Raw genomic sequence first — 12,775 nt, 5'->3', positions numbered from 1 at the left:
CTCTAGGCCAATATGCTTTTAATAGGCCAATACAGCAGAATAGAATGCTCTGAAAAGATTTCATGGAACACTTAAACTGAGGATCTTTGACTCTGTTAGGAATGCAAAACTTATTAGGTAAAAACAATGTTTTTTTTCCAGTAATGGATGAAGCAAAACTTCCGGGCGTGCTGATTAAACCATAAAGAAGTTTGTGATTAGGTGAGTATTTTATATTAAAATAAAAGAGAGACCACAAATTCCATCAAAAATATATTCGTGATTTTTGGGTTCGTCAGGCATTTTTTAGCTATCAAATTGAAAAGGTATTTAAATGTAATATTTGAAGATGTCTCTTTGCCTTTTTAAGTTTGTGAGTTTTATTTTTTTCAAATGAAGTCAAGGAATAGCTTGTTTATTTCATTATAGCTGTAGGGCCCTTCACACAACAGAAAAAGGCCAGAAAGCAAGCTGTCTTAGATAAAAGAGCCCTGACATATAGTATTAGGTCTTGTTAGAGAAATGCATTGGGGAAACCTTTAAAATTAAATTATCTGACTCCAACAGCAAATCCTCTTACCAATTCTCTGGGTTCAATCTACACGTCCCTGACATGACATAGGCTGCAGTTCATGGAGATTGGACCCCTTTCTGTCCCTCGAACCCTTTTTCATAACCTAACAATATTTTACTAAAAAATGAAGGTAGAATCTCTCCAGAAGGTGCATCCCTCTCGAACCGTTGATTCGTCAGTTAAATCAATATAGGGACACGTCATGTCACCAGGCAGTAATCATCTCTGCCCAGTACACTAAAGCCACGTTCAGACTGCAGGCGAATCTGATTCAAATCAGATTCCTACTCAAATCCGATTTTTAGAGCTGACTGTCCACACTGTTTTTAGCAAGTGTCCAAATCGGATATGGCTCTGTTCAGATTGGGCCACATTATTGACTGATCTGACAGGTTGCTGTAGTAACGGCGTCAGAGTGTCTGACGTCATATAATTGCGACAGTGACAAGAACAACAACAACAAACATGAGGGAGGCAGGTCACCTCAGTAAATTGGCCTTATCACTGTCCAGTAGAGGTGCAGAACATCTCAGACGCACCAGGGGAGAAACCGGGCGGATGGACGCCCCCGTCGGGCCCGTATGAGTCGGGCGTGGCTGCCGGTGGACACCTCGTCTCCACACTATGAGTGCTGCTTAGAGTGAAATGGCGGGACTACCTCCCAAAGGTGGTTTCGATCCGGTCTGCAAAAATCAGATGTCATGTGATTTGTGACTGTTCAGACTTCAAAAGAGCCATCCAGTTCCGATCTCTATGGGCTAAAAACCGGATTTTGGCTGGCAGTCTGAACGAGGCCCAAGTCCGTGTCCTGACCTGTTATCAAAACATTCAACTCAACCTCCTGCCTTGTTGTGACTTGCAGAGATATTAGTGGAGACACAGATGTTGCAATGTGCATCTTTTTGTGATAATAGAATCTTACTAAATTTAATTAGTAATCATAGTTTCTAAACCAATATTAACACACGATCATAATCATTGTATCAAAAGCATCTTACATGATTAATATATAAATGCATAGAGAGAGGGCACACACACAGTGAGTTATGCATGCATTTGATAGTGACCTTTGATAGTGACCTTTGTCACACAGATAGTGACCCACATACACAGTGACAGACAACAGAGACAGAATAACAGATTGTTTCTAACAGTCTCTTTGAAGCCAAAGGTTATAGACAATGTTTCCTGAACTATAATACATGTCAGAACATGTCAACTCAGAAAGGTGCCAAACCAGATTCAAACCCAACATGTCACAAGGTCTCCTGAGTCTTCCAGTAAAGTTCAGTTCCTGTCTGCTTCAGATCATTTACTACATTCTATACAGGAACGTTTTTCTCTGAATGTATCATCATGTTCACGTATGGGCAATAACTCACATTTAGACACATGCAGTTTTAAACCTGGGGCTACTGAAAATTGTTGGCTTTCAGCAACTATTCGCTATCTTTTAAGAAAAGAGCTCTGTCACCTACTAGTGAAATTAGAAAATCAAACTGGTTTGATCTTACTACACACCAAAATATCCTGCAAATTGGGATTTTTCAGTTTTAGGAGCTGCTGGTGTTTATTTGTCGTATCTTGGCGCCATCTAGTGACGTTCAGGAGGCAGTTTATTTGTTTCCCAGAGAAATTAATGTTGTTCTTCAAATTAACTCACTTTTACATGTTTCCTGCATAGAAGGTTGTCGAGGTTGTTGTTGAGTTCTGATCAGAAATTATACATGTTATTATGAAAGTGTCAAAGTTCAGTTCAGTTCAGTGAGAAACTAGTAAAGGAAACCAAAGAAATCAATGTTGTTCTTCAAATTAACTCACTTTTACATGTTTCCTGCATAAAAATTTGTCTCACAGAGCTTCTGGTCAAAAAAATATACATTATAATGAAAGTCAAAATGAGACATGTTTTACATTTGTACTAATTAAGTCTATAACTATATCTATAGCGAGACCTAATATTGTATAGCAGGGTTCTTTAATCTAAGGTAGAGGGCTTTCCTTCCTTTATTTGTCCTTCTTTTTTCTCTTTTGTGTGAAGGGTCCCACAGCTAATGAAATCAACAAGCTATTTCTTGACTTCAGTTAGAAAAACAAAACTCAAAGACTAAAAAAGACAGACCCAAACTCCCAAAGTCCTTGTGGTTCTTTTTCCCCAACCTATTTTGATGGAATTTGTGGGCCGTGACTGAGTCAAACTAGGTTAAAATTAACAGAACCAATCAGGGGCCTGAATGATACTATGTCATCAGCTAACGCTAACACTAACTATCTACTTTGGGTAGTAAGGGACAGTCATTCTTCCAAATCAACAACCGACTCCTTATGGTGTCTTTAGTCCAACTGAACATTGAATAATTGAAGTGATCACACTGAAAGGGGGTCAAAGTTCAAAATCGTAAACACGACTGCACTGTGGTAATGACCTGTCAATCAAACATTGGTCACATAGTTCAAGTTCAAGTTTATTATTGTTATTATATACAGTTGATAGGAATGTGCTTTGGTTTATCTATCTATCTATCTATCTATCTGTCTATCTATCTATCTATCTATCTATCTATCTATCTATCTATCTATCTATCTATCTATCTATATATATATTTATCTATCTATCCATCCATCCATCCATCCATCCATCTATCTATCTATCTATCTATCTATCTATCTATCTATCTTACTCTAAATGGTACCCTCATTTGTATTGAAGAAGACTTAAAACTAATGATTGAGACAATCAGGCATTATATGAATGTTTACTGAGGGAATACATCAAGTGAGAAGAAGGTTAGGCTAATATAACTGCATTTGAAAACAAAAATTCACAACGAAAACTAAAACTAATGAAAAATCCAAAACTATTATAACCTTGGTTCAGATACAAATCACAAGTCAAAACAGCGCTAAATTTGTCTGAATTATAAAAGGTATAAGTGGTAAAAATGAAGAGCCATTTGGTCTCTTTTTGGTGAGCTGAGCTAAATGATCCGGATCACTAAAAAGAGCCAACATTCCTCCAATAGTATTACTACCTTACATATAAATAGACTTATTTTTGCTAGCGGCGTTGTTGCCCCTGCTGGCCATTAGAAAGAATGCAGGTTTAAGGCACTTCAACCTGATAATTCTTACAAAATTCTTCATCTACACATCCAAATGGAGAAAACAAAACCACTTTTTTATGTTTTTAAAAAGACGTTAGTGGACGATCACCTCAGTGCTTTGAAACTAATGACACACAATCATGCACTGTCTCTCCTTGCAGCGTATGATGATCTTAAAATATTCATAGACCCCTAATTGGTATGCGGGGCGTACGACGTATTGACCTTTTTTTATTTCTTTATTATTATTATTATTATTATTTTTTAATCTCTTTTATTTAAGCTTTCGTATTTTTTTCTATTCTCTGTATTATTTTATATATTATTATGTATTATGTGCCCTTCTGAGAGGTGTTACTTGTTGTTAATATGCCATGACATTTTGTACATGATTCTTTGTCAATAAAATTAAAAAAAAAAAAAAAAAAAAAAAAAAAGGTTTAAGCAATTCCGCCAAAGCACGCCTCCTACAGTGGGAGGCTTGGCTTACATTCACAAACGAAAGTAAAAGTAAAAGCCTGAACAGCTCCGTCTTACAGAGCTTTTGTTAAAGATCTTTATCTTAAATTCAGAACCAGCCCTAAAGTTCTTCTCCACCTCTTGTGTTGTCGCTGAAGATGCTCCATAGTATGAAGCCCTGTGAGGGCCAGGCTGGAGGCTTCTGCTTTGAGAACAGCCGCAGGTAAACTAACACCTTACTATGACTGTCCATACTAAAATGGCGACGGAATTAAACCGTCATTAATCGTACTCGTAGTAAGTAGTAAGACAAACTAAAATGGTAGGCTATATTCTGTTGAAAATCATTTAATACTGGAGTGTTTCACTTTTGTGCAACTTTTTCTTTTCCTACTTTTGACTTCAGGGGAATATATTTGTCCTATTCAAACAACATATGTTTTACACATTACATTTGAAAATGAAATGTAGGTCTGCTGTTTTTAAAGATATATCATATTTTATTATGTTGCATTAGTGCAGGGATCGGCAACTTTTACTAACAAAAGAGCCATTGTTGGACAAAAAAGAGAAATAATTTAGGAATGGAGCTGCAAACCTTATTGTGAGCCTCACAAGGAGGATGTAACAGCCTACTAAGTCCATTAATTAGCCAATAATGAGCATTTATTAATATGATTTGGTCAGAATGCAGCGAGGAGCCAAGTGCAAATGAGAGGCTGGACACCAAAAATATCTCAGGAGATTTGGAATCGAAAGCTTGTCTATCTAGAGAAACTCAAAACTAGAGACTTAAAGTTGGCAAAATGTAGATGTTAAGGTGAAAGGCTGTAGACATATAAATACAGTTTATAGGGAAAACAGAAATAACTGTTCATGTCATATGATTTTTTTGTCCCAGACACAGGGAGCCACTGCAGATGGCCTAAAGAGCCTCATGTGGCTCCGGAGCCTCAGGTTGCTGACCCCTGCATTAGTGGCTAAATTTGAAATCACTCAAATCTAGTATCTTTTTTCTGGTCACATAGCATAGCCCTCACTAGGCTGCCTTGTGTTTGTTGTACTGTCACTGAGATATACCTGTAACATGTCTTCTGTTACTGAGCTGTGTATAGATGATGAATATGATGTTATGTCAGTGTAATAGGAGATGGGAGGGTTGGAGTGAATCAACACTAATATGGGTCCCTCTACACATGTTGCTGGTGGATTGCAGAAATAACTTAGATGCAGATTAATAACACCACACACTAAAATTGTTATGCTGGACCACTGGGCTGAGGACTCCAAAGCAAACTTAGACACACAGTTCACGATAGGCAATGAAAATGAAACCCCTGAAAATAGAGTTCAGGACATGTGTGGGCAATAAATCAGGATAATGTATCCAAATCAGTAGGTACACTGCAAAAAACATGACGCTTACCAAGTATTTTCTTCTTATATCTAGCAATAGTATCTGAATTATATTGGTTTGAGTATAATTTATCTACTGACCATAGCTTCATGTGCTTATTGAATTGTTTGTATTATTATTATGTGCTTATTTAATTATCTTATTGTTTTTAGGATTGACATTGTGAGCTTTTTCATGCTTTTCAATCTATTCAACTGTTGAATATGGCGAGTTTTTACCTAAAATATTGGTTTCAATTGAGAGTTTTAGTTGCATGTAGGTTGAATAATATTTGAAAAGAATTTTTACCACCAAAATGTACTTGTTTCAAGTATTGCTGGCTTATTTTAATGTTACTACAGTTGGGCTTTTCAAGCACAATTGTTCAAAATAAGTATATTTGGATTTATTTAAAGCTATCATTGGTTTTTTCCAGTTTCTAGATATTTTTACTTATTTAAAGAAAAATGTACTTAATGCACTAGCAGATAATTTTACTTGTTTGAAGCGTTTATTTGCTTAATTCTAGTTATTTATTTCTTATTTTTTTGTCAGTTGGTTTTTGCAGAGTGCAGAGTCTTAAAAAACAAAAATCCAAAAACAGGCCAAGAACACACAGGAAAACTCACAGAAGAAATACTGAAACTGAACACAGGGAAACAAAATAAAAGCACTAGAACAATACAAGCAATGTGACAAAAATATCTGAAAGCCACTCATATGAATGTCTCTGTCCTGTTGTCCCTCTGTCTCATGCTCATTGATCATTTCAAGGAATGCAGCGTTGGAGTCCACTTTGTCTGAGTTTGGCTACAAAGCTCCCAGTGCCAGGAAGACAGGGACCACCATTGCTGGGATTGTTTACAAAGTGAGGATCTAGCTTCAATGTTTTCACATCAATACTGACCCAAACCCTAGCCTGGGTATACCCAGACTGCCTTGCGCGCTTGAATTTCATTTCGAACCTCCAGGCAGTCTGGCAACCAGAGAGGTTTCTTAGCCCTGTTTTAGGGATCCAATCACAGAGCGGGGAGGGACGGCAAGACGATGACGCGTACTACTACTCGGCACTTGGAAGCTTGTAGTTTTGTAGTTTTCCTACGGATCCAACATGGCTGCAGCAGACGCGAAACTCTCTTTAGCTGTAGATGGTGTTTTAAATAGTTTAGAGCGAAAGTTGAAAGGCGAAAGGTCTCTCGCCGGCTCCGCTGTCCCCCGGCTCGTAGCGAGATCACCGGCGTTACGGTAGCGGGGCTATTAGCCGCTAGCGGCGCTGATCAACGGCGTTACAATAGCGGGGCTATTAGCCGCTAGCGGCGCTATTAGCCACTAGCGGCTAATAGCCCCACTACCGTAACCCAAACCTGGCACTTAAAGGACCAATATTATTTTTAAAATCAGCATTAAATTAAATATCTGCACACAACAACATAGCTACTCTAAATTCCTGTTTGCTACATGTGTCTTTTATACATTTGTTTTAGTGTTTAGGAAGTAGACTCAGTGTTTCCTGTCCATGTCTACCAGGGTGGAGTCATCCTGGGAGCAGACACCAGGGCTACAGACGACATGGTGGTGGCTGACAAGAACTGCATGAAGATTCACTACATCGCTCCAAAGATCTAGTGAGAAATCCCAAGTTTGCTGTTTATTTCCACAGCAGGAGAGTGCTGGCTGTGGCCTCACTCATATGCCCAGTGGAACTGTTTATTTATATCTATCTAAGTATTAGTTATTAGTATGACTTTTATTTCCTGACTGTATTGTTTTCATTGTGTGAGTTGTTGAGAAATGCATTGAGGAAACCTTTAAGATTAATTTATCTGACTCCAACATAAAATCCTCACCTATTTCTCTGCGCCGATCGTTTAATGGAGAATGATGAGCAGGAGACGTCCCAGTTCTCTGTTTAACTTCATTTTATTACAATATGTCAAGAAATGTGCAGTTACAGAGTCTCTGGGTTCAATCTACACGTCCCTGAAAACACAGAGGCTGGTCAGTTTATGAGGCTGAACTAAGTCTACTTTCCATCCTGAACCCTTTTTTATATCCTAACAGAGGTTTAATAAGAATGTAGGTAGAACACTCCAGAAGTCGCCTCCTCTCGATCTGCTGATTTGTCAGTTTCTTAAAACAAGATCAATTATCTAACGCTTCTAAATCTAAGGGTTTTTTTTATTTTGGTAAAAAACAAATAATTGTCAGTGCCCTCTGCTCGGGCCAGTTCATCGCTGCTTGCAGCTTTAATTTATCTTGTTTTAAGAGTTAATTTCTTATTTCAAGTGTTCAACATGCTTATTTCTAGATTTAATAATCTTAATTCAAGAAATCTTGTCAAGTGAAATTATCTGTCCATGCAGCAAGATCATTTTCCTCAGATTGAATGTTTTTATCTTGTTTTGAGACACACCTTTTTTTCCGTGTAGAGTTGGCCTCTTAATGTAGCAGTACAAACATGTAAAAAAATGTTTTACTTCAGTCATGTGTATGAAACTGTCCACTTATTGACTTGTTGATCTATGTCCTGTAGCTGCTGTGGGGCTGGCGTGGCTGCAGACGCAGAGGTCACCACACAAATAATGTCGTCCAACGTGGAACTGCACATGCTCAACACTGGGCGACCCCCACTCGTCGCCATGGTAACCCGACAGCTGAAACAGATGCTGTTCAGGTGAGGATTACAGAGTTTGGTAGAGATGTTCCGATACCATTTTTTCCCTCCCGATACCAATTCTGGTACTTGTGCTGTGGGTATTGGCCGATAACAAGTACTAGTAATAGTAATAACAAGAAAATTTGTTGTGCTCTTTAGGGTCTTCAGGTGTTTAATTAAACTGCTTTTGTTAAAATTAGCAACACTCGTGCCACCCCTTGAGATTTTATCTTTGCACAGTCTTACTGGTGGGAGATTCCAGTGTGAAATATTGCCACACAGCCGATATGATAGCGCTACTTAGCTTAGCTCCAAGCCTTGCGTCAACCTGCTCTGACACACGTGTGTGTCTGTTGTGTCAGCATTACGTAATCAATTCCTCCTCGTCCCTCTAAAACAGCAGCTGCAGGTTGCAGCACAGCGCCACTGTTTTAAGAGCGGCGAAGTAGAGCTGTGCCAGAGCTTAATGGAGCGAACCAGTAAATAGATTACTAATTTAATAAATTACGTGGTATCGGATAGGTGCCTGGACTCCAGTACTCGCTGATACCGATGCAGCATTTTCGGCAGTATCGGAGCAATTTCTGATACTGGTATCGGAATCGGAACAACTCTAATTTTTGTAAGACTTTTTTGCCTTTGACTGGTAGACGCTCTTATACTGCCTTACTTATGCTCAGTGCTTCCACTAACGAGATGCATTTGTAGAGCAGCTAACAGGACATTGTTACATAACATTGTTCTCTCTCTGAAATGACCTGTGATTTGTCAAAGTATCCTGCCTCAGGCTAGATTTTTAAGATTTTCTAAACAAAAACCTACGCAAGCTTTAACATCCACACACATCCAGGTAGACTTGTTTCTTATTTCTCACATTGAAAGAGAGAAATCAGCATGTTGCAGTGATGTCTGTTTGGTTTTTCAGGTACCAGGGTCACATGGGTTCATCTCTGATCATTGGAGGGGTGGATGTGACCGGAGCTCACCTGTACAGTGTTTACCCACATGGCTCCTACGACAAACTGCCTTTCCTCACCATGGGTGTGTGTTTCATATACTGTATACTTGTATCTGTGCAGGGGGTTTTTGTTTTTTACCCATACAAATACACCTGAGTGAATAGATTTTCACCATGTACCTAAACAAGACCAAATATCAGACAAAACATAAAAACCTGAAAAATCAATGAATGATTTCATCTTATTAATGTTTGGTTGTGGTTTCAGGCTCTGGAGCTGCAGCTGCTGTCTCTGTGTTTGAGGATAGATTCAAACCAAACATGGAGGTGAGGCTGACTGTCTGCTTTACTTTATTGGCAATCAAATGTGATGTCTCTTATAATAAAGAATAGGGTTTATACCTAAGGAATGCAAATGACATCATACTTATGATCTTTGGGAAAATGTCTGTTGTGTACAAATGTACAAACAAGGACACGAAAACAAGACAAGACACCAGAAACACAAAACAAAAATGGTGAATGACCTGGTAGAATAAAGTAGAATCATCAAAGGTGGTTTATAATACATGACTGAGATGCCTTCAATTTAGATCTATAGTGTCTGCTTCTGTTATCACTGGCGATAGTCTAGGTTTTTGTAACTGCACTTTAAAAGCATGACTCAGAAAAGGGCAAAGTCAATTCCAGACAGGTAAGGAAGGTCGGAAGGGTAGAGGGGATGGCTGCAACTCTATAATTAGTGCAAGTACAACGGTAAATGGATGGACCTGCATATATCGCTTTTCTAGTCGCTTTGCGACCACTCAAAGAGCTTTACACTACAGACTGTGTTCATTCACCCATTCACACACACATTAGGGCTGTTTCCACTACCGGGTAATAGCCTGACAATACCTGGAATGAGGCGGGTCTCACTCGCCGAAACGCCCCCTAATTTGAATACGAGCAGTCCGGAGCTGGCTGTAGAAGAGCAGGGTCTTTTTTCTCCCCTGAAAACAGCCTGGATACTGATTGGATAGATCACTAAGCAGGATGTGACGTAGTACTCTACACGACAACAACACACGCCATTTGTAAAAGCTGGCTAAGCAGTGTTCCCAACTTAGAGACTTTGTTGCTAAATTTAGCGACTTTTCAAGAAAGTGACTTTAGACAAATCCAGCCTCTGGCTCGTTAGCGGCTCGTTAAGAAGAGTAAGAAAGAGTCGGCTTGTTAAGAAGAGCCGCTGTTAGCAGCAGTTAGCTACAGTTAGCTCTGTAGCAGTACAGTGTGTATGTGCTGCTGCTGCAGGAGGTGTTCACTTAGTGATCTCTGTTTGTTTACAACAAGCACCAGACAATCTGTGCACAGTTAGTGATGTTGTTAATTCACAATCACTATGTTTATGATCAGCAGAGACTCATAATTAGCCATGCTGCTTTCAGCTGCTGACGTTGTGCACAGTTAGCGACGGTGAAAACCATACGTCACCTCCAGAGTCTCTAAATCCCTCTGGGGGCTAACTTGTAATGGAGACACGAAGAGTGAGCGGACTTTTGAGAGGGTGTGGCCTGAGACTTTCCCGGTAGCCACTTTTCCCCCGCTAGTGGAAACACGGCTATTCATACTGGTGGCAGAGGTTACCCTAAACAGTGCCACCTGCCACCATTGGGAATTCATTCACACACTGTTGAACGCAGCATCGGGAGCCATTTGGGGTTCAGTATCTTGCTCAAGGATACTTTGACATGTAGGCTGCCATGGTCAGGGATTGAACCACCAACAATCCAGTCAATGTGTGACCACTCTACCAACTGAGCCACCGCCAGGCCCAATGATCTGGCAAAGAATGACGATGAAATTGGCCGGTATATATACTGCAGAACTAATGGGGAAGTGGGAACAGGTGGAGGGAATGCCACATGGCTTCAGACAAAGAGAGGGAGAGGGGTTGGTCTTTGAGTTCCTCTTCAGAATTGCATGGCTGTGTAAGAAGCCATTTTTTAGTAATAAGTTAAGTTATGTAGTTAAGTATTTGTGTGTGTTCTATGTGCCAAGTTAGAAAGCATTAGTAGAGCTACACAGATATCACAACAATAATACTTAACACACATTAAACCAAGTCATTGATTACAGGTTAAAATATTGTGTTAAGTCTTTTCTTGTTGCTATCTTAATCTACGCCCAGTACATTACCAGTCCATAACTAGGAAGAATTGTGAACAATAGCGCAGGAAAAGGCTGAATAGTTGGTTCTTAGTGGAGTCCAGCAGTCCTTTGTTGGGTGTGGTTGTAGACTCCAAGTGAGCTGATATTGAGTGTTCAGTACCTAGACAATCCTGTCCTATTCTCAATTTAGCTGTGTCTTCTAATAATCTGCCTAGCAACCACTCATTTCCTCCTGTTTTTCTCCTCTTCCTCTTTCTTTCTCTTTCAGCTGGAAGAGGCAAAGCAGCTTGTACGAGACGCCATTGCTGCAGGGATATTCTGTGACCTGGGTTCAGGAAGCAACATTGACTTGTGTGTGATCACTGAGGCTGGAGTGGAGTATCTCCGAGGCTACGACAAACCCACCACAAAGGGAAAAAGGTCAGGCATCATATTTGTACCTTTTTTCAGAGGACAGCCAGTCGTGTCCTTTTTCCTTGAATATATGAACATATTAATCTTCTTATATAATCTATGGAGCCTGGTCTGTAAAATTTTGGCACTGAAAATAAAATGTGGAGTTGAAAACATAGCCTGAACCTAAAAAAAGAAAACACTCATATTGGAAGAAGTTGTTTTGCCATTGAAAAAAGTTATAATTTTATTGGCAGTAATGAAACAATTTTTTATTTTTTTTAAAAACATTTTTTATTTAATGTATCAGATTTGCATTACAATTTGCATCTTGTGTACAGAAAAAAACCTTACAGTACATACAATACAGCAAGAATTACACCTTTTTTTCTTCCTTGTCTGTCTTTTTTTCTCAGGGAGGGACAGTACAGGTACAAGCCCGGCACCACGGCCGTCCTCACCAAAACTGTGACCCCGCTATCTCTGGATGTGGTCGACGTATCGGTTCAGATCATGGACACTGAATGAAGAACGATAGAAAGCTCCTGGTGGAATTAAATCTGTCCAAAATGTAGTATGTGTTGGCTGCTCAATAAAAAAAAGGCTGTGGTCAACTGTATCAGTTTCTTGGTGCCTCTAAAGCATCATTGCCTATAAAGGAAATAGTTTTTTAACCAAAGCTTTTGCTTGTTAAATATCATTCATTCATTCATTATCCTTAACTGCCTATCTGCACTCGGGTTTATCAATACCTGTTAAAAATCAATAACTGCAAGTTATTTGGTGACCACACTTGAAGAGTTGGAAGACTAACTGGATTGTTCTTAAGAGTTTTTACTAAAACCTATAAGCCATAAATAAAACCATAAATCCACAAAGAATGTCAAATAAACTACACTACTGAAAAAACTGTTTGAAAAAAACTTAAGCTTATACATTTTAATCATAATTATGATTTTTAATTTGTATTGTAGCCCAATCGAATCCCCATTGGTTCTTGAAAACAGCACACATTGGGTCAGTAACCACTAACCATTCGAGATCCTGTTATTTTTTAAATAATAAATGCCACATAGAAGTGGTGGACATCATCTGAAAGCTGTGG

General features: G+C 39.1%; 1 protein-coding gene across 1 annotated transcript; it reads left to right on the top strand.

The window, feature by feature from the left end:
- Window positions 1-4,160: 4,160 nt before the first annotated feature.
- Window positions 4,161-12,530, top strand: psmb10 (proteasome 20S subunit beta 10). Its single transcript, XM_059358071.1, has 8 exons — window positions 4,161-4,339; window positions 6,287-6,380; window positions 7,040-7,137; window positions 8,046-8,186; window positions 9,094-9,209; window positions 9,395-9,453; window positions 11,546-11,697; window positions 12,087-12,530. Exons 1-8 carry the CDS (start codon window positions 4,275-4,277, stop codon window positions 12,196-12,198), a joined length of 837 nt encoding a protein of 278 aa, XP_059214054.1. The 5' UTR covers window positions 4,161-4,274; the 3' UTR covers window positions 12,199-12,530.
- Window positions 12,531-12,775: the final 245 nt, after the last annotated feature.

Source organism: Centropristis striata, chromosome 19 (genome assembly GCF_030273125.1).
Source record: "Centropristis striata isolate RG_2023a ecotype Rhode Island chromosome 19, C.striata_1.0, whole genome shotgun sequence".
Lineage (NCBI taxonomy): Eukaryota > Metazoa > Chordata > Actinopteri > Perciformes > Serranidae > Centropristis > Centropristis striata.
This window is presented reverse-complemented; position numbering and strand designations above follow the sequence as displayed.

What these genes read in the sequence shown, in the direction of transcription:
- psmb10 (XM_059358071.1), top strand. Translation starts at nt 4,275, where the DNA reads ATGCTCCATAGTATGAAGCCCTGTGAGGGCCAGGCTGGAGGCTTCTGC. An exon ending in TGCTTTGAGAACAGCCGCAG is followed by an intron (nt 4,340 to 6,286) that starts GTAAACTAACAC and finishes GATCATTTCAAG; the next exon opens with GAATGCAGCGTTGGAGTCCA. An exon ending in GATTCAAACCAAACATGGAG is followed by an intron (nt 9,454 to 11,545) that starts GTGAGGCTGACT and finishes TTTCTCTTTCAG; the next exon opens with CTGGAAGAGGCAAAGCAGCT.